This window comes from Epinephelus fuscoguttatus, linkage group LG1 (assembly GCF_011397635.1).
Source record: "Epinephelus fuscoguttatus linkage group LG1, E.fuscoguttatus.final_Chr_v1".
In the NCBI taxonomy this organism is placed as follows: Eukaryota; Metazoa; Chordata; class Actinopteri; order Perciformes; family Serranidae; genus Epinephelus; species Epinephelus fuscoguttatus.
The window spans coordinates 47,011,284-47,037,619 of record NC_064752.1 but is presented as its reverse complement, the minus strand read 5'-3'; the positions used below and the strand labels follow the sequence as shown (position 1 = coordinate 47,037,619).

Genomic DNA, 26,336 nt, shown 5'->3' with positions numbered 1-26,336 from the left:
CTTCATTTTGAATGAGAGGATAAAAATAGATTGTTTCATTATTTTTTGCTTCTTGCAATTTTCACGACACAGTTACTGACTTTTTTAAAGGTCATAAACACACAGACTAACATTAGAATTTTATCTGACTGTATTATACATGTTGAAGTAAATATGGATGAGAAATCCTGGGTGTTATTATGGAATTGGAAGTCAGTTACTGAGCATGCATGTCAACAGATCAATCTCTATGATGGCTGATGAAGACTGTGTGATAAGGTGGAAAGTTTGGAGAACAGCTATTAAGTCAGTTCTTACAGAAATAAGTAGGCTGATTTCGGAATGGCTCGACTGTCATTAAACCTGTTCAAAGATGTTGGGCAACATTAACTGTATAATGCTAACAGTTAGCCCTGTCACTCTGCGTGTGACTCTGTCAAAGGTGTTTTGTCAAAAGACTAGTTGTTCAGTTTGAAACAAATGGGAAGCAGAAGTGAAATGGAACTCAAATAGTACTTTTTTAAAGATATTTTTAGGGCTTCTTGCCTTATATCGATGGGACAGTATTCCCGAGAAAGGGGAACAAAGAGAAAGAGGGGATGACTTGCAGCAAAGGGCCATGTGACAGAGTTGAAAAAATGGCTGCCGCAGAGAGGACACAGCCTTTGTACATGGAGCGCCTGCTCTACTACGTGAGCTACTGGGCACCAGTTAGAAATTTCAACTAGAATGCCCCCTAAAGTCAGATTTTCGACTCAGTAAGTTGACCGAACATCTCCAAGCCCAACCTCAAAATCCAACATGGCTGCTCAACACATCAACAGTAGTGAAAGCTGTAGTAATATACTGTATATTAGCATTTCAATCACACTTGTGTCTTATTAAAACAGTCGTACACACAGTACTGTGGTGTTTGTATGTGCAAAATACCACGTAATGTCTTGTGCTAACAATGGCTAATCTGCCTAGAGCTGGTATTGCCAGTTGTCTTTCTTGGTTTTCCAATTTGTTGAACTGGAACGCTATCAACTCAGGTGTGACATCATTCCAAGCTCTGACTCCTGACATAAATGGAACACAGCATTTGTGTTTGTCTTTATGTTTGTTGTGGCTCATGTAGCCCTGAGGTGTTAGTTTCCAAAAGATGAGCAGTGGTCTACAGAGGTCTGGTAAGCTCACTTCTTCCTAACTCCATATCTCCAGATTGCTTCCAAGGTCAAACCTCTTCAGATCTAATCAACACTGACTTGAGTGACATCACTCCAGGTCATTTATCAGACTTCAATCAATCAATCAATCAGTCAATCAATTTTATTTATAAAGCCCAATATCACAAATCACAAATTGCCTCAAAGAGCTTTAGAGCATACGACATCCCTCTGTCCTTTGGACCCGCACAGCGGATAAGGAACTTTAACAGGGGGAAAAAAATGGTAGACAAACACAGCTCCCTCTGGAGACACTAAGGGCTTTACACAACTTTTTTTAACATATCCATTTGTACTTCCCAACTCCTGTTAATAGACTCTGATGTGTATAATCAGTGGCATTGCCCTTTAACTCTAAGAAATAACACTGATAAATTAAAATAGTTGGAGCCAATAAACAACCAGACAACATAAGGAGGCCTCGACAGCAGTCTGACATTGTACTGGCTGTTAAAAGTCCAGAGCTGCTGTAATGTGGGTTAATACGAGAGGGCAGCCTGACCAACTGCTCCACATCAGCCTTTTGATGTTATTTACAGGAGCCTAAACATCAGCTTCATTCCATCTAATGACATTAGAGTGATATTCCACTGTGAGGGGATCTCTGCTGGAACAAAGAGAGCAATCATCCTAATGGCAAAATCCAGCACAGGTCAGGAGGAAGTGTGGATTCCCTGATCTGCCCTATGAGTTCAGGCGTGCGTGCGTGCGTGTGTGTGTGTGTGTGTGTGTGTGTGTGTGTGTGTGTGTGTGTGGTAGTTGCAGACACTGGAGGCTGTGATAAATATGATATGGCGATTTAAGCCAGGATGTCTCCCTGATGCCAAGCTAATCCAATCCTTCAGGTATGTGGAGGATTTGAGGTCAGCTATGAAGTCTGACACTCTTTGATCCCACAGCTCCTCAAAGACAGTCTATCCAGGCTTTAATGCCTGTCCATCCAGACTAGAGCAAATAACTGAAACTACACAACAGAAGGGGAAACTGAAAGAAGTGACTAAACAATGTTCCTGTCTTCAAACAAGTAAAAGAAGAGCAGAAGGCACACACATTAGGAGCTTCTTCTATTAGTTAGAAAGACAATAATTTCAAGGTTTTTAAGGGTAAGTAACACAAAACATGTCAAATAAGAAACAGGAAAAACCCAGTGTCAAAAGAGGATTGGAAAATATAAGAAAGAACAACAGGAAGCTGTCTAAGAGCCATTGCATGCCTGCTGCACAAACCCTCTCTTTCTTCCACCATGATGCACTGAGCTGACCTCAACAAGACAAACATTCAGAGATGGAATCCTAACTGGTCAGCAATGAGTCTTCAACCATCCATAAGACTGGTGAGGTTCCTGGAATTAAACTTCCCTTAAATTCATACTGGCTCCTGTGTCCGAACTTCATTTAGCTCTCTTGTTATTCCCAGCAGCTGCAATTAGCCAATCGCTGCACAGCATGTTTATCTGCTAGGGGCCTGAGGTCAACAACACTAGGAGGGAGTCAAAACACAAGAATAGATTTTCCTATCTCTACAAACAACAAGGAAATTAAAGGGAATGTTTTAACAACTCAGTGAAGATGTGTGCATGGCACGCCCTTCCCTCAGTCCAAACATATTGAAGCAAAAGTATAGTTTCTGACCCATGGACATGTCTGAGAAATACTTTACACAAGATTTTAAAAAGATTATACCAGTCAGTTCCCATAATTAGTTTAAAAGTAAGTTATATAATGGTTGTTGATCGGACAACTGTCTGTCACATCACAATTTAATGTCTCTAAAATACATGACAAATCATTCAGGAATTTCTGGAAAGTCCAGCTCTCGTACTTGAAAAAGGGATCCCACATCATGAAACATTTCCTCACGGAGCCCCTCAGTTTGCACCTGATTTTTTCCAGTTTGACAAAATAAGGGCTTCCCTTATCCACAGAGTGTGTGAAGGAGGTATTGGAGACTTCCACTTGAGTAACACCAAGCATCTGGCGTGTAGGGTAAAAAAGGCTGACAAGGCTGCCTCATGGGAATAGAGTGGCGCTACACCAAACAATGCAATCATAGTACTAGGTTGACCTAAAGATTTCCCCCCGTAGGTCTGTAAGGCAGGGCAACACTACTGTAGAACATGTGTACATGGCTCGCCAGTGCTTAGCTACACCAGTCCTAAGTTGGGTTCACGTCTTTATATACCCTAGAGAGCCTAACTTTTGTGAAATGGTTGTACTATTTTGCACTGGATCAGTCCATGTTTTGCACAGATAGATGATTTGTGTACCTTATCAAGGACACCCTCCTAAAGTTCCACAGAAAGAAACTAGCTGTAGGGAATAAATTTGAGCTTATATAGATGACATCACTAGTAAACTGTCCAAATGTAATATGTCCAAAATGTGTGAATCAACTGGCAGGAAACTGACCGGAAACAGGAAATTGGCCTTTCCTTTTCTAACATGACAGTGTCCTGTACCAGGCTTTATCATCCAATTACTGTTAATTTTGTCAGCTATTCTTTTTTGATCTAGTCTTGAGGCCTTACACACCAAGGGCGTTTATTTTGTACAATTAATCATCATGTCTCTATGTAGATTTTTTTTTCAAACTGTTGTTTTTGTCACAAATAGCTACTTACACACAGAATGCTAACATTAAGTGATGATGAAGCAATATGTCTATTTTTTTAAACAACGTAAATTTTTCTGAGCTTTGTACAATAGAGGCATTTAGGACGCATTTGACCTCATATCGCATTTGACCTCATATCGCATTTGACCTCATATCTTTTGTAATGTTAACGCTAATGCGTCCTGATGCCTCCCCAAAAAACACTGCATCATCGATGCAAGACGTGGTGGTTGTTTTGGTGAAAGCACACCAAGGCTCTACAACTTGTCAATTTTACGCCGAATTGGATAAAGTGTTACATGACCATCCGTTGTTTTGCCCTGTGGAAGGAGATGTATCAAATTCTGCTGACAGTGTTATGCCCAGCTTAGGGCTGGGCAATAATCAGATTTTATTTTCACTTACGATTTTGTCTTCCTTTGATTTTCAAAACAAGATAATCGAGATAAGACTATTTTACGTCAGTATCAACTCTGTTATTATTATTTTCTGTATCACTCTCTTTTTTTAAATCCCTCTTAGTGGGGGACATTAAAGAATAGATTCACATCTTTTTTTACATATGAATACAGCAGCTCAGATAACCTGCCAAGAGCAGATGATGAATCCTTAAATTTAAATCACATTTTTGGACACATTGAAGATCCTGCTGTCATCATCAAAATGATCAATAGCCATCTGCAGGTAATTACCATGGAGACATTAAATTAAAATCAATTTAAAATGTGGTAGTTTCATTAAGTTAGATTCAACTGCTTTTCATGTAAAAACAACAGGGAACTTAACAGTTGCCTGCTTAATGTTCATATTGAGACATTAAAGGGATAGTGCACCCCAAAATGAAAATTCAGCCATTATCTACTCATACCCATATGCCGACGGAGGCCCTGGTGAAGTTTTAGAGTCCTCACATCCCTTGCAGAGATCGGCAGGGGGAGTGGCTAGCACGCCTAATGGCAGATGGTGCCCCAGACTAACGTCCAAGAACACAAAATTGAATCCACATAGTATCTCCATACTGCTCATCCATAGTGATCCAAGTGTGCTGCAGCCCCGACATAAAAAGTTGTTTGGAAAAACGTCATATGAACTCTGTTTTTAGCCTCACTGTAGCCTGTAGCTCTGACTGCTTCTCTGTGCTCCACGTTCACGTGTGCGCGCCCGCGCGAGACCAGCGAAAGCATGAGCTTTGCTCACCCATGTTTACATCACGTGACACGTGCAACGCAGGGAGAGACAACGGTAGCCACAGTCGCTAAAAGATAATTTGCACTACGGTCTTTTAGCAAAGGACAGCCCAACATGTCTGAAGACTTTGAAACTGAGGAGGAACAGCATTTCTTTGTTGAGCCGTATTTGTTTGAGCCCGAGTATACGGACGGAACTCAGGCTACTGGACGAAGCCGCTGCCGCAGCTCATGAGCCTAACCCTCAGCTGGCCACAGAATACCGGAGTCGAGCGCTGGAAACCTGGTGGTGTAGTTGTTTCAAATGCAAAGCAATGCCAACGGATGAGGAAAGTCTTTGCTGCTCAGACTGGGAATTGCCGATGCCTGCACTTGAGAATCTGGACATCAGTACTGACGAGACTGCTGCTCTTGAGAGACCGTGCATCACCGATCACCCTGAGCGCGCACACGTGAACACGGAGCACAGAGAAGCAGTCAGAGCTACAGGCTACAGTGAGGCTAAAAACAGAGTTCATATGATGTTTTTCCAAACAACTTTTTATGTCGCGGCTGCAGCACACTTGGATCACTATGGATGAGCAGTATGGAGATACTCTGTGGATTCAATTTTGTGTTCTTGGACGTTAGTCTGGGGCACCGTCTGCCATTAGGTGTGCTAGCCATTCCCCTTGCCGATCTCTGCAAGGGATGTGAGGACTCTATAACTTCACCAGGGCCTCCGTCGGCATATGGGTGAATAGATAATGGCTGAATTTTCATTTTTGGGTGCACTATCCCTTTAAGGTGATCCTGGTTAGAAACCACAAATAAACTGGGATTTAAAAAAAAAAAAAAAAAAAAAAAAAAAGCATTGTCAATCTGCTTCGGAGACATACAAGAGGAATGAAAGAGAGACTGGAGTTCAGTCAAAGACTCAGCTGCCACACAAAGGCACACACACACACACACACACACACACACACACACACACACACACACACACCCATTCCCACTGGTGGTGTGTGGCAAACGGACAGACTAACTAGCAGGCTGACAGATAACAGAGATGTGAATGTGGTGGATGACACATCTCTGTTTCTCGCTAGCTTACACCTGTTGCCGCACAGTTAGCAGACTGGTCGTTTCCGATAAATCAACAAATGCTGGAACAATCCGGAGGCCATAAAGACAGAGTGCAAGTCCTGCCCACAACAGAGGAGAAAACACTTCATCGCTCTCCATTGACTTCATACTGAATGAAGGTGCCTCCTTATTACTTCAGTTTACTAACAAACAACAGAAAAATGTTGAAAAAGGTGCTGTGTGGTAGGATGCAGGACCAACAGGGTAAAGATCCCAGAACTAAGCTGCCAAACTGAAAGACTGGGCCTTTAAGAAGACAAAAGTGGATATTACATTAAGGGGTGTAACTTCCATGAAGCTGGGGCCAAGTTCCAGCTGCTAAATTTAGCCAGACAAACTGTAGAAGTTGAAGCTAACTAAGCTATGCAGGGCCTGGTTTCTATCTTTGTTGGCTTAAATGATGATCTTATCTACTGATTCTATTAAATAGTTGTAAATATCAAAGTATTTCACTATTGGCCATTTAGTGGGATCACTTCTCCAAGATAAGCAAGCTGAGGAAAAGGTACACTGAGACGAACTGCCAATATTAAGTTTGCATATAATATATTTTTTCTTCTCTGGTAAAGACAGGGTGCTAAAATAAACCTTTGACATGCTGAAATGCAATGTTTTTAGCGAGCTACAGGCATTTTAGTAGCGTTCCAGCTTTTGGTTGTACATTAGGGCGCAGATTGGTTTTCCCTTTGGTGGGTGTGGTTTTCAGCATATCACACAATGTGAAAATTAGCTTTGCCTTCTGAATCAACTAACTTTTGAACACAAGATGTCAACACAGACATCTTTAAAGGATGTCAAACTTTATTGTTTTGCACCAATTTGACAAAATTTATTATCATAATTTTGTTGTGAAAACCACATGGGCATACATTGACTGTAAACAGTTAAAAAATGAATGCATGAAAAAAGTTTGTTCTGATGATATCTTCTTTGCTACACGAAGAGAGAAAAAGACAAAATGAATGTCATTTGACAGGGATATTTTTGTCTAAAAGTCTCTGTTTTTGCTTTCTTAAAAATGTTGCCTACTTTGTTCTCTTTACACAGTGACACCAGATTTAACCTGGTATTAAACATTCATTGTTGGTTGCTGCAGTCAGGAGGACGCAGACTGACAATGTATCTATTAATGACAGTGACACTGACATGGACTGTGTCTGCTTCTATGACTGATTACGCTACATCATTCTGAATGAGGGTCTCTGTTAAGAAGTGCACGTGTCTGCCAGTCAGCGATGACAGTGCACAACACGAGTACGGAGCTCCGTAATCTGGTCACAGGGATGTGCGGCTCAGTGTTTTGCTGGCTCTGCGTGACGTAACTGTGCAAAAATACGTTAATGGCTGTCATTGTGCTATTTCTGCATGTTGCAGGGGGGCCTCAACCACAAGCCACCATTGAGAAAAAAAATGGCACAAAGACCCAACTGTGTGGAGGCAAGCTCACGATCTGTAAACTTCTGATATCCAGGGGCCTCTCTACAACCTCCCTGCTCTACTGACCTTCCAGGTCAGTCTCGTTATTAGTAATCAAAATAAATATAGAAAAGCACTATTTTCCGTGATCAACAAGCCCAACAACTATTGCGTGCTAAACTGCTTTTATGCTTCTGAGCGAATACACATGCTAAGCTGACACATTCTATTCCATACATACATGCCTGTTATCCTCTTAGATTTTCTCTGATTTTTCTTACACAACAGGACATTCCTTGTGTCTCCGTGTGTCTGGCCAAGCTTCAGCTACAGCCTGTTGAAGACAGTGTAATTCCAGAAAAGCTTAACATGATCCAGTCATGGAGCTGCACATTATACATGGGGAAGTTAGAATTTACTACTTCATGTTCTATAGTAATATTGTCCATTCTCACTACCCTAACTAGTGCTGGTGTCAACAAAAACTGAACTGATCAGCTTTAAAAAGGTAGAATTTATTGGTCTGTGCGGGGCATATTGGATGGACCTATGTGTACCTCAGTAAAAAAAAAAAAAAAACACCATGAGGAGAAATACACACAAAAATGTAATATAGTATAGGACTAATTTATATATATATATATACACACATATATATGAGAGTGTAATATTAGTATAATAATTGCAGTTGCAGTTTACATTCATGTCCGTGAAAACATAGATGCTTCACACACATCTTCGCCCCCGACAGCACCGAAGATCTCTACCCAGAGTCCAAAACTGGCTGGTAAGTGAATTTTTTTTTACCAGCCAGGCAGATACTTTACGAGCCAACCAAATAAAAATTGCTTTTAAGTGTTGTAATTTGCTATCAGTATTATTTAGCATGTCATTTGGGTCTTGTATGCGATTCTCAATCAATATTTTAATAGTGTGCACTAATATTAGTAATAATGTATGTTACAATATGAATAACTGTTTCAACAGTTAAGTGTAATATTTGGGTTAATAAATTCTGTAGTATTCTTACTACAGTGCAAAAAGAATCTTTCATTAAGGAATTTTACATGTATCACTGACTTCAGTCTCCTTTGGACAGTTGAGGCATAAGATTTTAGCTCAACCAGACTGCAACAGCAGGACCTGCCCTATATAAACATGAATGTCTGATCAGTGGTGGACAAAGTATTCAACGGCATGACTTGAGTGAAAGTAAAGATACTCTTGGTCAAATATTACTCCAATACAAGTGAAAGTTGTTCAGTCATTTTTTTTTACTTAAGTAAAACTGCACCAACTGATTAACATACAAGTAAAGAACAGTCCCTTCATAAGTAAAGAACAGTCCCTAAAGTGGGTGAGGTTTGTGGATGGTTACCTGCCACAAAGAGAGAAATGTGAATGGCTCGTTTCTCCCCTGACACAACACATACCTGTGTGCTCGGCTGTTCAGGTACGTTTGGGCAGCGAGCGCAGAACACCGAAATTCTCGCGCGAGCCCGTTCACATCAGATGCACTTTTCTCCATGCCGGTCGACAAGCGGTTCTGCTCCCAGCTGTTGTCTCCGTCACATTTGGGGCTGTTTTTCCATCATGGGTAACTGCCCGGCTTGACACATTTGCTCGCGGCTCGCGCAGAAAATAGACCAGACGCCGAAATGATCACTGCGGGGCACCTCCGCGGCCGGTGTGGATGACACAATCAGTTAACATGGGTGCTGAAATGAAACTAGCTTCGCTTCCCAGCGCTTCGAGGCTATTCACAGCGCTTCCGCGGGCGGTGTGGCCCTGGCATTACGTGACCAAAGGTCGTCTCTGCCTGAAATACACATTACTCTGCCAGGAAACCAGCCGATACCAGCAGCATTCTACAGTAACAAAAACATACATTTTCGCTGGTAAAAAAAAATAACTCGCCAGAGTGGCGAGTAGTCTTAAAAATTTACCAGCCAGAGACAAAATCTACCCGTAATTGGCGAGTGGCAAGTGTTAGTTTTGGACCCTGTCTCTACCATCAGCACAGTTTCAAGGTGGACACCCAAGATTAGTGTCTCCAGTTCAGTATCTGACCAAATGTCTAAACCTCTGCTCCTGAGATATGATGTTGAATAATGGCTAAAAAACTGTTTTTGCATAACATTATGATGTCACAGTGAGGTTGACCTTTGGGCTCAAAAATGTCATTACTTCATCATTTTATCCTATTAGACATTTGTGTGAAATTTTGTCATAATTAGTGTATGAATCCTTGAGTTATGGCCCACAACCTGTTTTGTGAGGTCACAGTGACCTTTGATCTTTTACTATCAAATTCTTATCAGTTCATCGAGTCCAAGTGAACGTTTGAGCCAAATTTGAGAAAATTCTGTTGCGGTGTTCTCGAAATATCGTGTTCACAAGAATGAGACAGATACAAGGTCACAGTGACCTTTGACCTCCAAATTTAATCAGTTCACTGTTGAGTCCAAGTGGAAGTTTGTGCCAAATTTGAAGAAATTCTGGCAAGGTGGTCTTGACATATCGCATTTACTTTGGCAAGATTTTTCAGGCCATGCTAACAGAAATAGTTTGGAAGCAGTCAAGACACAAAACAAAAGTCCACCAGTGTTTTTTCATAACACTGACAAAAATTGTAACAGAATATTACCTAACAGTGTTAAAACCCATCTGGAGCTACTTTATCTTTTTCTACAGGCAGGTAAAGTTGTGGGTAGTGATTAAACAGAAAGAAATGTAGATGTACACCTAAGTTCTACAAATAAAATCTTGCTACATTACAGTAATAATGCTGAAGACTTTTATTTAAATAAATGTCTGTTAAGTCCAAGCTGCAGCCTCAGAGGCTGAAAAATGAAGCCAATGCCAAAGTCCCCAAAACAGCAGTTCCTCTGAAGACCACTTGAGACTGGCTCCAAAAGGGAGTCAATCCTCATAGACCCCCATGTTAAGATGCCTTTGTTAAAACGTGTTGTTTACAGATTTGGTCTCTACAGCTAATTTTCCCTTCATGACAACTGAACAGAGGGGTATTTCTTATATAGTTCACCCTTTTACATTTTAGTAAGGTTTCAAGTTCCCCCTGGTTAAGGATGTGGCTACTTCAAGTGTCAGGCTGTCTGCGAGGCGACACTATAATATATGAGGCAGATCCATCCCTCGCTCGTCCACAGCTCTACCCTCCAATCCAATAAGATGGGGACGGCCAAAGTGCCAAACTCAAGGCTTCAGAGTGGGTCTTCACAAACCAATGGCTAAAGTCATGGTGCTTACTCTCATTATTTTTTTAAGTCTGGTTATTGTTAAGTCCTATCTATCACCGAATGAGAAAACACAATGGTGATTGAGCCTATGGACCACTGCTGAAAGCCCTTGCATTTGCACAATTTTGTACTGGGTGTCTGTGGCAACATTCCTGGGAAAAAACAGAAGTAGCGTGGAGTCATTAACAATCCACCCTCACACACATACATGCACATACACAAACATACACACACACCATCTATGCTGTGGTTATACTTTCATCTCACCAGCTGCAGGGCTCATAAAACAAGCTGATATAAATAAATTTACCAGCCTGGTTTCAAGTCTTAATCTGCAAACAAACACACTGTAATTATCAGTTATCACTGCAGGTACCCAAAGAGAACTAAACAGAGATCTTCGAGATTATTAAGACACAATGACATCCAGTTTGAAAACCTGTGAATCTTTGAATACGATAAAACCTTGTTTTGAAATCCTTTTATGAGCAATGGAACGATGGAGAGAGGCACTGATTTAGCAAGCATGCACAGATGTTTTTGGAGGTCTGTGATCTCATCATTTACTTCAGTTACAAGAAGGGTACAACAATCCACCAAAATCTTGGTGCATTCCTTGAGCATCAAGAAGGAAACATAACTCAAGATGTACCAGAACTCTGCTCCTGAGATTAGTTCTGCGGTGCTGAGTTGAGCCTGCCTACTTCTACACACTGACACTATTTTAAACCTCCACCAGTTGGCACATGATTAGAGAGCGGCCGGCGTCTGGAATGAACAAGGAAAAGAGTTGAACTAGATGTCTGCTGGGTCGACTACTACATCTGTCCAGGGACAGGTATTACAGTTATATGAGAAATAACCACCACATGCTACCCAAATAGGGTCTGAAGTCAAAATGATGACACAAGTTGTCAAGAATGCCAGACTATTACTTCATATTTCCAGCAATAACAGCACAATCTCCACATAACATCACAGTTAGCACATACACAAAGCACACTTTGTTAGTGGGTTTGGTGTGTGTGTGTGTGTGTGTGCAGAAACACACTGAAATGAAAACTGACTACCTGTCTGGACACGCATTAAAGGTTCTGTATGTGGCATTCAGAGCACTGACGTGGCAGGAAACCACTGTTTGCTATGTAAAAATATGATGCAGTGATGTCCTGAAGTTATGACCCTTGTTGGTGCAAGTTGCTTTTTTTTTTTTTTTTTTGCCGATTCAGCATGTCAAATCGACGTCAGAGATGGTGGAGCCCGTCAGTGAACTCTGACTGGCAATTCAGCTCAGTGCACAAGAAAAGAAATGGAAGTGAGGAAAGTAAACAAAGAGTACAAGTCAAGAGGAAGTGAGACCAAAACATAAGGTAAGATTTCTTTTAGCCATTGAGCTTTTTAGCAGAAAAGATTTGTGATGGTTTGTGTAACTGTTCACCGGCGCATAAATATGCTCAGGTCTTTCAACATTGGAATGTATTGTTAATGTGCTAATTAGCTAACTAGCATCAAGACTGTCTGCTGGTGTGGAGAGTTATTTCCTCTCAGGCAGGTGGAGAATATATGTGCTGGTTGGCTGTTGGCTATAGTCTTTACGATGTGTTCATTGCAACTTTCTGGCCAAGACATCTGGCTTTGCTCTCTGAAGTCATTTTGGTGTGTCTAGACCTTGTAAAAGATGACTGTAAATCAATGAAACATTTTTTCATGCGTCATAACCCTCATGAAATAAGTTGTTTTACTATCGGAACTTGATGGATTCGGTCCAATAACATTTCGAAAGTCTCGACGAGCTGCATGGTTAAATCATTTTATCCCCATTCAAGTTAGCGAAGCGCTGAACTGGAGGTTAGCCACTTGGCCAGCTCATACACTTGCATAGAGACAATTTAAAATCTGTGACCTCGTATTACCTTGTGCAGGTTCCCCTTGGAGTCTCCCAGGAAGGCAATGGTATGTCCCGCCCTCACACTAACAGCCACAGCAGTGAGACGAGCAGACGGGCTGTCCAATATGGTCTCTGCTTCTACAGCCATCCTGCTGGCCATCGGGCTGGGGGTGTGGTCAGAGCCGCAGGGGTATGCATCCAGAGTGTTCTAATAGCAGGGACACAGGAGAGGAAAAAATCAGTGTGGTGATTCTAACATGTCTTGTCAGGCAAAATGAATTTTAGATCAAAAGAATAAATGACACACATCATATTGCATGCACAATGTAAGCCAAAACTGCTTTTTTTATGCAAAAAAAACGAAGCCCTTTAAGTGAGCTGTTATTCAGTTCCTCAGCAAGAAAGCCAGTTACCAAAAATAAAACAGCAGTGTTGCTATTGTGGTCAGTAAAATCCCGGGGGGACAAACTATCACAAGATTCCAGAAAGTTCTACACTCGGTGCTTAAAAGCTTACAGACAATTTGTTTTTGCTTCCACAGTTTGGCAGTCGGGAGTCTTTGCTCTGGCGGCAGGGTTGTTGCTTTTTGCTCTGGGCAATTTATTTTACCACAACAATGTTTGAAAGCAGGGTCATTGTTTTGCTATTGGTAATCTTAACAATAGGAAGCAGAGGCAATGAACCTCAGAGCTCTGCCTGCTGAAGGCTACTTGTTATGATGAATGCAGTTGGCTATGGCTATGTAGTTGTTATGAATGGCCTCCTTACTTGACCTGCTCTTAAGAAAGAGAGATTGCTGGTATACAGCACAAAACTGTCCGACATTAAACTTGGTTGTAATAACACAGCTGAAGTGTGCAAATAGCTACATGCAAATCTAAGTTAACCACTGGGAGTGAAGGATGGTTTAGAAGGCCTGTTAAGTCCACATCGTGAGAACTCAGCCATTAGAGGAAAACAAGCAGGGATGACTGCATGCTAAGAATAGCCCTAAAATACATTATGACTTTTAAAATAGTTATGAAGTTATGACGTCCAGTCTAAAAATATGGCCTGGAAGCTTAAAGACTAGTGTGTGACTGACTGACCTGGCTGATGAGAGCCTGTGATTATGCTGTGACGACACATACAGGCTGCAATCATGTGGACATTTACCACAATCACTGAGGGCAGTAATAACCAAGAGGGAGTGAGATAAGGAGGAAAGATTGCCAAAGTTGCATTTCAGCCATTGATAGGAGTCCTGAATCCTGATCATCAATAAGATCTAGTGTGAGTCTGTCCCTGGTGCAGATGGACTGTCCTGGCAAATACTGAACAGGGATGAAGCTGTACTGGTGCTGTTTGTGTACACAGGAGTCCAATTGAGATTTGACATCTTAATAACACTGTAAATCTCTTTTCAGTTCCAGATCTCTCTTCACTGTTCCCCTTGTGGTTTGTTTCGAGTCCCCCTTTGTACACTGTTACTTTCAAAAACATATACTGATATTGAAAGGATAGTTCAGATTTTTTGAAGTGGGGTTATATGAGGTTCTTATCCATGGTCAGTGTATCACATATAGTACATGTCGGTCAGTGCAAAGCAGGCTCAAGTTCCAACACTCGTGCTCCTGTGGATGGGGGCAGCAGCAAAAGGGATTTTTGCCACTTTGAAAAAGTCTCACCTAAAACAAACTATGTCAGCTTAAGTGTACGATATAGTGAGAGCATTTTCAGTGCAGCATTTTCGGAGCTAAAAAATTGCTGCTGCCCCCATCCACAGCAGTACATTGCTTAGCTTCCGTGTCAGACTCCAGCCTGCTTCTCTTAACTGGGGCATGCAGACTGACATCTCGTGTAGGTAATATACTGGCTATGGATAAATGCCTGTAAAAAGCTGTGTGTGTGCCATATGGTGTGCTCATAGTCAATGGCGCTACTTGCAGATGCCGGGAACTACCGCAGGAGATTGCTACTGCACATACTCCAAGCAATGACCCCAGACACCAGTCACCAGATTTTTGATAAATATTTATCAGTAATGTGTATATAATGACTAAGTGGGTAAAGGCAAATGATAGAACAGCTAGAACAGTTTCATAAGTTTAGAAAATACATCACGTTACTGTAATGCAGCCTTTAAAACCAGGATAGAACAATACTTCTAAAATCTAAGACAATATCTGGTCTCATATCATAATATCAATATAATATCAATATATTGCCCAGCCCTTACTTGAATCTGTTCTTTCCACTTCCTATCCTACCATTTCCTTTCTCTTTCACTTTTTGCCTCTGATTTTCTTCTCCACTGTACATCTGTATCTCTTAATTTCTTTGTCTTTTTCTCCTTCAAAGCCTCGTCTCTGCCTGGTGTGCTTTTATCTGTCCTTGTCAGACCTTGTTAAACATTACCCTCAACCCCGCCCCACTAAGTATGGGTAATGCCGCCAATCGATCTCTCCCTGCCCAGCAATTCTATTAAATTACACTGCCCGCACTACCTTGTCCCCCTAGAGGCAATCTGTTGTACGTGGCTGCACAGGTTGAGAGGTCAGTGCACCTTTATGTTCTCAACACAGGAGGAAGTGATAATAGAGGAGCATGTAAATCTACCCCATGATGTCCATCCAAGTGCAATGTTTACATGCAGTTAACACCTTAATGCACTCACGTGAACACGCCACATAAAGTCAGGATTTCCACAGTCAGTGTTATGAGAGGGTCAATCTAATTACATCCCTCCTCCACAGCGTAGCTTTGTCTGTTACAAAAATGTCAAATTAAATCTCATTCTCTTTGAAAGAAAAAAGACGTTGCTGGAACAGGACAGCCTGGACAGCTTCACATGCATCATGAAACAAGCTTACGCAGGAAAAGGTTTTCACTCGGCAGAGTCATCAAAGAAAAGAATTCCCTTCTTTAAAAAAGAAAAAAAGAACTGGACAACATGTTCTTCTCTGAACTGGACAATGACAACCAGGAGAAAGTCAAGCATATTGGGCTATGTAGTGACTAGGGCTGTAGTCTCCTGGTCAACTATTTGGTCTTTTGGTTACTTTCATGAGGTGAAAAGTGCTACATCAACAGCTTTCGAAGATTAATCCATTATTTGCTGCGGTGGGACAGGGACAGGCTAAGTTACCTGTGAAAATGGGGGTGTTTTCAAAACATCCCTTTTGTTTACACAACGTTGAACTTGCCCACCCTCACGCTCAGCGTTGTGGTGATGCAGACCTCCTGTCTGTTTCTGTATACTGACACTGTTTCCCTCAGTGGAAACACAGCTTGTATTTCACAGATAAGAAACAATAAATTGTGAAGACAGTAAAGCCTCCACTAAATCAGCATTTTAAGTCGTGTGTGTGATCTATCATTCAAGGATTTATACTTCGGGATTTATCCTGGCTTCATATGAGCAGAGGAAATCTCCGCTCGTCGCTAGGCTAATGTATACAATGTAAAATGCCATAGGCTGGTGCTAATAACGTTAGCATGTTGTATTTGCTTGGAAAACGTGTTTAGTATAAGACAGTTGTTTTGTCGGTGAACCTTGTGAGTTGTAATGGAGCCAAATTATGTGCCGTTACCTTCGTTAAATGTTGCTGTTGTCCCTCGTTTTATATGAGAAAAGAGAGCGATCACTAGCCGCTAGGCTAATTTAATCAATGTAAAATGCCATAGACTTGTGCTAATAAGGTTAACATGTTGTATTGGTGGGGAAAAATTTGTCCAGATAAAGACAAGTGTTTATCTGTCAATGCTGCGATTTATAATGAAGCCAATTTGCTTACTTGTGTTTGAAATTGTCTCTATTTAGCCATTTTTAATGTGTGTTTTGAATCAACTAAACTTTACATCACTTAACAGAGTCCTCCACCGCCAGCTAGTGTTTTGAAGGTGTAACTGCAGAGTGAAACAGACACACCACAGCAGAAGTAAAAATAACGTGCAGATATTTTCTTTTCCCACGACTAATTGATTAGTTGAAGATTATGTACGACTTCAGTCGACAAAGATTTTCTTAGGTTGACTAGAGCCCTAGTGACTGGTTCACTGTGTTCCACTCTGCCTTCAGCTTTCTATTCAGAGAAAGAAAATATACTCCAGTATACAACCGCACAGGGAGAGGAATGAAATATGTAAAAATGTCTTCTTGTCAGCAGTCATTCTAAGCACATATGCTGTTTTTCAGTAACACCCTGTCACCCAAACATACAATTACACACACTGACACATGGGAGTGGAACGGAGTAACTGCCATCTGGTTCAGCATGGTGACCACTGAGCGGTTTCACTGGACAAAGTGGAGGTCAAGTGCTTTGCTCAAGTGTATCTCATTCGTCTGAATTTAAAAGTCAGGACAACATAAATTCAATGGTATAGTTAAGAATCAGGGTACATGAGTGGAGTACAAATTTGAACGGATTCAAACCAATAATTTATTAGTGCTAATTTTAGATTTTGGCAGAATCATGGTATTACTGTATACCAGAATATTTAGATATCCCAGCAGAATGATTTTCAATACCATCAATAAACACAGATGTTCAGGGTGCCCACGAGCTCATCTGCTAGTAGGCAGACATGGAGTAGGCCCCATGTACAAAAGCTGCGTCCTTGCCACAGCAGCCGTGGGTTCGATTGCAAACCATGGCCCTTCGCTACAAGTCAACCCCACTCTCTCTCTTTCACCCTAAATCTGTCCTATCAAAAAAAAAAAAAAAAAAAGGCAAAAAAAAAGGCCCCAAAATATTTTTGAAAAATTACAGACACTCATGTTTCTTTCAACTCTTTCAACTGACTGGAGAGGCTGTAATGTGAATGTGTTGTATGCAGTCTACATCATGCGCCACCAGAGGTCAGTCTGGTGGAACAGGCAGTTGAGCTGACAAACATGGTGGCTGGTTGCAAGTGGTGGGGATAACACTAAAGGAATGTAAACAGGCCAGCAGAGAGACCTCAAGAGAAAAAGAGCATATTCTCACATCTAACTCAGTGAATTAAGGGTTTATTTGAACGAAACCAGAGATAGTGATTATTGCAACTGTGGACTAACTAGCTAAACAACTAACAGGACTAACCAAGATGGTTTTGCTGAGTTTTATAATGTTTCTGTTGAGTTAAAAAGAAATGTGTTTTACAAAGCGTTGAGAAAGCAATTGAAATAATGCTAGTCTTAGTTCAAAAGAGAAGAACTTGACATTTTGTGAGTTCATTCTATTTATTTATTAGACTGGAAAAGCTAAGAGAGCTTGCAGAACGTAGTGAAGTCATGTACCTTGTAAAGTAAACCTAGGTGAAATTACAGGAGGGTATGAACGTATGAAAAATAAATGCCACCCAGGCCTAGCTCATTTGTTCTCACTTGAAAGCAACAGCCCTAATAATTATTTGACAAGTAACCACACAAACAAGCTATTCATTCTGTTGAACTTACCTCTGGCAAGTTGGCACAGTTGGATTTGACTTCATACTCGATGTAGGCTGCCTCCAGTCCTGCTTCTTTCCCCACCTGTGTGTAGCACAGATCTCTGGTAGAGTTAATCCTGCGGTCCACGTCTTCAAGGTTAAACATGCAGAGGGCAGAGTCCTCGCTGGGCCGTGTTGATGAAGCCAAACGAGTGGAGAAGACACCAAGAAGAACTTCTGAGCCTTGGCTCTCTGTACCCTCCTTGGTGAGCCCGAGCTGGACGGCTTGCAAGAGGTTGTAAATTTTTCCTGTCCTGGATCGGCATGTCAGGGGCACTTCCACGTAGGAGTAATAGGCCTGGTCATCCAAACAAACACGAGAGACGTAAGTGCGGTACTCGCGTGACTGTGACTTAAGGTCCCGTCTGTAGAAAAGGAAGTACACATGTTGACGGTGGGCAAATGAAGCTACAAAGTGATGGTCATATTCTGACAGACGGCCAGCCACAGCCAACTTGGCTGTCTCCTCATAAGAAAAGACAGGTTCCTGGGCAAGGTTTCGTGTGGAAATCGGTGGGTGGCTGCTAGTGTAACCCCGCCCCACAAACAGCACTGGCTGCCTGTCAGGATGAGAGCGAACCACGAGTCCCACGGTGCTAACATTGGGGTGGTTAGCGGCTACGTATTGAGTATCCACCGGCCTCTCTGTTGAGAAAAGTACTACATTCACAGAATCCAGACTACGTTTCTGGCAGATTCCCTGGTTGACGCTTCCGCAGGTAATAAGTTCCATGGAGTAAGGATTGACCAGCAGGAGCTTGTTGTGGTTGCTGGTGAGCCTAGCCTGAGGGCAGTTGCTCTCAGTGACAGGAGGCAAGCATTCCCGACTGTCAGTGACAGGTCCAGTGTCATCCTCAAGTTCAGGATGGAGGAATCCATCCAACTGGAACAGGTGATCTCGGGCACCAACGTAGACCCGACTCACACTGGGGTTGGGATGTAGGGCCAAGTGCTCAAACAGAGTGTCATTCCGAATAAAGGTGGGATAGAGACTGGAGGGAGAGGAGTCTGATCCTTGGACAACACCACTAGGAAACAAGGCGAGGGGCCAGTCGGAGGTTAGCAGCAGGAGAGACAGCAGCGTTTGGACTGCTAACACTGAAAGACAATGGACCGTCCCCGGAGGCATGGCAGCAGAGCTGAGGGACAGAAGACAGGACAGGTTTTTTGAGAGAATGTCTGTATTCAAACAGATAAATTAGTCAAGAATTCCCAAATAATCACACATTCAGTTCAGAGACTCCAGTTATTGTGTTCACTATATGGAATGGATTAATTGATGTAATTTAATACAGTTTTAATTCTGACAGTTTCACGTAAATGATATTAAAACTGTTTGTGACTTTCTGTGCACTCTAGAACAGTGATTTCCAAGCACGAAGCCATGGAACAAGACCAGGCCACTGACCATTTGCTACCAGGGTGCAAAAAAGCCAAACAATTCATAACTGTCATACCCACAACATCAAAACACTGTTTTTAAACTGAGGTATTGTGGCTCATTAGTATGCAAGGCCATCTTATCTTCTTCACTTGCATGTGCTGTGTTCCTAGAACTGTTCCAACTACTTGACTTAAACTGGAATCAGACTCCTCCCTGCTGGGGCCACTGTGTCAGTGTCTCATAAGACAATAATTAGCCCCTTTTACACCGCCTGTTCAAGATGGGAATTTCATGCCTATGCTGCCTCCTTGTTCTGTATAAAGGGTACGATCATGGAATAGGGGGACAGAGTTGTCTCCGTTTTAAGCCTACAGTAGAGGTAGTAACAATACCTAAACACGCCTGTAAAAAAGGGACAGCTGGCAGGACAGAATCATTGATAGGGCAGGTGTGTTGTTTTGACAACGTGTTACACGTGTGACCCATCACTGAGAGGTTTAAATAGTAGCTGATAGCACCTAACTCAAACAAGCCAAAAATGTCCTCTAATTGTAAAAAACAATGAGGTCCAGGAGCCAGCTGCCATATAACATGGACAGCAAATGATTGTTATTACCATGTTATGCCATTAATATTGACTAGAAAACGCTGCCGACGTTTATGTTATGGGTCGCACTAGAGGCTGATGCTGCTGTGTTACATGTCACGCCCCACACACCCCCTCTGATTCTGTAATGCCGGCATCCTGTCTAAAATCACACTCTGGGGCCGCCATTGTTTGGTTCTGTGTAAAAATGTAAAGGCATCATGCAGAAGGGACTTTGTAGCGGCCCCATGGCACGATCTCTGTGTGAAAAAGGGTTACAGAGTCATGAACTTGTCAGCCAGGGAACTGCATTATTATCTAGCAGCATCGACGTCATTCCTCTTTAGCCTCACCATGTTTACATTCATGTATGGAAAAGTGCCTTGTGCTCTTATACATCAACAACATACAACACTATGTTGTAGAAATGGTCAACCTAGGCGAGACAAGGCAAAAAACACACCAGCCTGTTTGTCTATTATGAAGTTTCTTCCACAATAACACAATAGGGATGAAAAGAGCATTTATCACACTCGAGAGACATTGGGTAGATTAGACTAGACATTATCATACACATAACACCTGACACTGACTGATTTACAAAAACCAAAGTCACATGAGGGTAACTTCAGGGGAAGGTGGGTACATAAAGCCCCTACACTGTGAGATACAGAACGCAGCTGATGGATCTACTTAGAGCTTCACCTGACCTTTCATCAAGTTTGCAATTGCAACAGCTGCAACTTATCATGCACATGCATGAAAGCACCCTCTCACAGGTGCACTGCGGTACTTAAATCAAACGCACTACACTTCTTATAAATGAATAATCTATGAGCTTGTTTTGTACATTAACTACAAACTAGAATTACCACCCCGCAGTTATATGCCTCTGTGCACCAGTCAAGTTTCTTTTAGTTTATATCCATGACTGTGAAAACATGGATGCATAACACATCTCTCCCCCAGCACCACAGAAGATCTATACAATCAGCACAGTTTCAGGGTGAGTATCACTAATACAGTATATGAGCAAATGTCTCCCCTTCCGTTCCTGAGATATGACACTGAGTAATGGGCAAAAAAGTGTTTTATGCAGAGTAATATGATGTCACAGTGACGTTGAACTTTGACCTTTTGGATATAAAATGGCATTACTTCTTTACTGTATCCTATATCCATCTGTGTGACATTTTGTCATTATTAGGATATGAATTATTGAGTTATGGATAGAAACAAATTTTGTGAGGTCACGCTGACCTTGACCTTTGACCTATGACCATCAAACACTCATCAGTTCATTGTTGCATCCAAGCGGACATATGTGCCAAATTTAAAGAAAATCCCTTGGGGCTTGAGCAATTACTTTCACAAGCACGGGACAGATGGATGACATACATATGTACTCACAGACAGACGGACAACCCGAAAACATAATGCCTCTGGTCACGGCTATCACCGGTGTTGAGGCATAGAGAAAAAAAATTAATGGATGAAAATCTAATTATTTCAATATGTCTTATTATTATTATTAAAAAAATCTAACAATCAAAATGACAGACAAGAAAGACTAATGCTCCCCTTCTTTCTTACCCCGACACTGTCTCCCCTTTTCTGTCTTCCTTCTTCTCTTGATGGATGAAAAAAAGGGTCTGAAGTGCAGTGTGGGAGTATTACACTCTACAAACATTGCTGAAAGCAGACTGCAAATGTGTCAGCATAGGGAGTGCAATGGTAAAAATTGTCTGCAATTTTCTTTTTTGCAGCTGCATTTCATTCAACATAGCCAGTTAAAGGAATTTAAAACAAAGTTTTGTGTTGGTTTATATTTTCACACAAAGATCTTCATTTTTACTATAAAAGCATATCAGTTCTACCTGTTAAGTATTATTAGTCTCCTTGAATTCTAATATAATCTGTATCTGCCCTAAAAATAATAACCATTGATCCCTCGAGTACTCAGTTCCTACCATGCACTGAACAGTATATGGGCCAAGCAAACTGATCACTTCTGTTCCACTGAGAAGTTCTCAGTGGAGAAAGAGGAAGAGGGTACAAACTTTACTTTTGACCTTCATCACTATGCAGAAGTCTGTTCTTTCTGCAGAGTGACAGTGTTAAGACAAATAATAAACTACTGTTTGATAAGAAAATTAAATTGTTTTTATTTATACTATCTATGACTACACCAAGTGGCATTAGACTTTTTAAACAACCTCCGGAGGATACCTTAAGCAATACAAACTATCAGAGACAAGGGCTCCTCACCATTTGTTTCCAGTGATGTTTTATAGAGGCATGTCACCTCTTGACCTCCCAGGAGCTCGGGTTTAAAGACACATCCTTCTGGACACAACCTGCAAAACAAAGGAAAGAGAATATACATCAGTATACTCTATACTAAGACACCCAGGGGGATTTACAGCAGCAAACATAGTTGATAAACCTCCCCATAATGGACATTACAACTAGCCTGCATGTATACCACAGACTCAGATGTTTAAATACCTTGTATTTTTTGGCATTGCTGCGACCCATTGAGAGTCGTGGGAAGCTCATATCCATTGCAATTCCTGTCAGACCTATGTCTGACTGGCTACATCCGTTTCTTGCGTGTAAAAAGCCCTCAGCAGAGGCCAAGTCAAGTAGTGTCAGCCCAAGAGGGCTTTCAGTGCCACACACTCTGTCCCTGTATACAATCCTCCCTCATTGCTAGGATACAAGGTACAAAACCCTCTGGCTTCACAGTGCTTGCCAGAAAAACAAGCTGCCGTGAGGTAAAGAAAGATGGCATGAGAACCTTGAGAGGAGTAGAATTCCCTTGTTTCAGCAGCTGAATCTGTATTTTCACACTGATTTTGTGAAATGCTGTCATATTTAGCAGTCAGTTATGCCACTAAATTCTCTTTTTCACTCCACATAATATAAATCCTCCTCTTTCCCACTCATTATCTCCCTCTTCTTTCTATCCACCTCTCCTCCTCCATCGCCTCCCAACACTCCATCACTGGCACAGAAGCGGGATTATCTCTTACGAGTTCAGGCGGATCTCCAGTGGGCTTATCCAAAGGGGAGGTTGGGGAAAAAAGACGGAGACAGACTGAAAAAGACACTATTCACTCCACTGAACAGACCAATCCTCAACAAGTACACACACATACATACACACACCTCTTTCGCTGGCTCACGGAGAGCATTAGAAAGCTTGCTTTGTTGGTGGCAATCTCCTGTATGTGGGAATGAGGGTAAAGGCCTGGCAAGAGGCCAAATATGGAAAGAAAGGACACACAAAAAAACTACTTACCAGAGCACAATCATAATGATCTTTGTTATCTATGTAATTTCAATCAAATGTGATTTAAATCTAAAACTCCTCAGCAGGCACTTCCTCGCAAATGTTTGTTTTTCCACTGAATGGCATGCTCATGTACAACTGCCTCCTGTTCCAGTACAAGCAGAGGCACAGAGGTCAAACAGACTGACTGATGCCTCAGTGACCGAACCCAAAATCATCGAATCTAAACCAAAAGCCAGACTTGCTCCTTTGACCCCAGGAGGGTGAGGGAGTGAGATTTTAGTACTTGGTAAAAAGGTGAAACTCTGTGCCTGCAGAGCCTGAACTCTGCAGTCAGTGTGTCACGACTCTCTGGTGGACAGACGCTTTACGGCCCTGTGCAGATAATCCTGAGAAAGCACCGGACCGGAGCCTAACGGAGCACAGACAGGAATGACAGGCATGTTAACTCATAGAAGCACTAGTTCAACAAATACAGTGCTTCTCCTGTTTCCGCCTCTTGGAACAGTGTCGGATTTGAGCGCAGGGTTGTCTTCTCCAATAACTCTCAGGCTGTCACCCCACTCATCCAAGAGTAACAGGCCAATCAGGTCCTCATCTATCTTAATTTGCTATTTGCTGAAAGCTGCAAATCAAAAACTGCAGTAAACTGGGCTGCCATCGCTTTGGACCGATCCCAACTGGAAGAGGTTTCCCTTTCCTGCAGTGAATAATCCAATCAGACTCAACGTCATTCAGAGTTTGAGACACATGAGAGCAAGAGAATGGACTTCTGATTCAATTCTCTAATGTTAAAAATCACATTTCATATCCGGATGGAAGTCTTTTTTTCAGTGAGTTCAGCAAGCCAAAAGGTATCAGTTTGATGAGAGAAGAGAGGAGGGAAATTGTGCCTCCAATTGCTTTATCTAAATGTTCCTTTACTTTTAGGTAATGGACTCCACCTTGTTTCAGCACTGTCTGCAGAAACAGTACTTAATTGAGTTCACAGTAGATAGTCCAGCAAAACACACAAGATAGCCTGACAAATAGAACATGTAGTAATGAAGGATGCACAAGAAATAAACCTGATAATTTGGTCATGACACATTTCAGTTTAAGTGGCACTTTACTCATGAGGTAAAAGCTGAATGAGACTATCAGTCCAGCCAGCAGTGTGCCATGAATTCACTTCATTATGCTAATGCCGTCAATCAATGTTCAAACACAGAAAAGTGTACATTTGTGGTGACCCATAGTTGGCTTGGATTGTGTCATTTCCCAGAACAAACAGCAATACACTCTCTTGGTAGGTGGCTCACACCTAGCTCAATGCAATTTGGTGCAGTGCCACTTTTATCACCTGGAATATGCTATAGGGACAAATGTGTCCTAAGGCTGTATTCAGACAGATTTTCACTGTGTGACAAAAAATAAAACGCTTTTTAATTACAATGAGACCAGCCTGCTGTCCCACTGCGTTGGCACAGTATGCAAGTCTAGGGGTGGAATTACCCACTGTGCCGACACATTCTGGGGTAATTCCACTGTTTACGTTGCAATTGCTGAGATGAAATGACAGTCACCACGTTTACCACCACGGTTGCAGTCGAGATTTTACGAATGAAGCCAAATGCCGGCTGCAGTCGGAATTTTACGACACCAGGCTGTGGGTGTCATACCGGTTTGACCAAAGGGGGCTCTGTAATCAACGAAAACGGAAAGTTCTGCACAGCTGCTTTAAAGATATATAGTTAAACACTGTGGTCTGACCTAGTTGACATTTCTGCTGTGCTTATTTATTTATTTTTTAAATATATTCGCTGGGGGCATTTTTAGCCTTTAATGGATAGGCCAGACAAGTGTGAAGGGGGGGGGAGAGAAAGAGAGAGAGAGTGACATGCAGCAAAGGGCCACAGTTTGGAGTCAAACCTGGGCCGCTGCGGCAACAGCTTTGTGCATGGGGCACCTGCTCCACCACTAAGCCACCGACGCCCCTGCTGTGTTTATTTTAAATTCTCTGTTGGTTTGCTATTATCTTTGATTAATCAAATCTACCGGCACAGAAGCCAAACAATATACATGCAATAATTCAAACCCATCATTCCAAATTATCTTCAAGCATTATAATGTAATGTAATCAATAAGGTCTGTGCAGCGGTGTCCTGACAAGCTGGACTCCGGAGACACTCACTTTTGCATGTGATGCAAAATATTAAAATAGCGTGGTAGTGATCGACGAAAGACACGTGCCAAGGCCGTAACTCCCCCCCACCCGATTTAATCGTGTATTGGCAATCTAGAGCAATGGCAATCCACAATATGAAATTTAGAGGCAATCGCACAGCCCTATTATGTAGCTACTAGCTAGAGTGGTGCAAACTGATGTTAAAATGTATATTTTTTTTTTAGTCAAATAATGTCAACATTTTCTGCAGCTGGGCCATTGTGTGTTGTGCTGGACCACATCAGCCCTGGCCCTTTAACAGCCTCATGAAGCCAGAGGATACTGGATGTGGTCCCTTGGCCCCTGGCTAACCTAATAAAGAGAGAGATGTATGGGTAAAGCAGTCAACTACTATTTAGAGCTTTCCTGAGTGAGTTCTAAATTAAACCATTGGAAAATGGTAGGATTCTCTTTGTTACCACCCTTAGAAGGTGGGAAGGTTCTGGAGAAAACCCCCAGAGGGTTCTGGGAGGACCCATTACTCTATAGATGGTCTCTCTCCAGAGAAATTCATACAGAGTTCTGGGTGGAACCTTTCAAAAATGGTTCTAGGTATAACCATTTATGTTAGGTTCTAACCCTTTTTTCAAAGGTTCTACCAGGAACCAAAGGGTTCCTCTATGGGGACTAGGGATGTCACAATACCAAAAATTCAATAGTCAGTGCCGATACCAGTAAAATTACATGATTCTCGATACCAAAGTGGATACCACGGTAAGGGAAAAAAAAAAATCC

The 26,336-nt window shown here is 41.9% G+C and overlaps 1 protein-coding gene across 3 annotated transcripts in view; it reads right to left on the bottom strand.

The window, feature by feature from the left end:
* The window catches only part of plxnb1b (plexin b1b), a 176,740-nt gene that overhangs the window by 47,383 nt on the left and 103,021 nt on the right, over positions 1 to 26,336 (bottom strand). For 2 of the 3 annotated variants that reach the window (XM_049566004.1, XM_049565924.1), the window contains 3 exons: positions 22,369 to 22,457; positions 18,099 to 19,269; positions 12,702 to 12,884 (listed from right to left, as the gene is read on the bottom strand). In XM_049566004.1, the coding sequence (XP_049421961.1) occupies positions 12,702 to 12,884; positions 18,099 to 19,259 (1,344 nt within the window). In that variant the 5' untranslated portion in view covers positions 19,260 to 19,269; positions 22,369 to 22,457. Of the gene's footprint in view, positions 1 to 12,701; positions 12,885 to 18,098; positions 19,270 to 21,693; positions 21,795 to 22,368; positions 22,458 to 26,336 lie in introns of those variants that run through there. The other variant, XM_049566056.1, reaches the window with a different exon arrangement.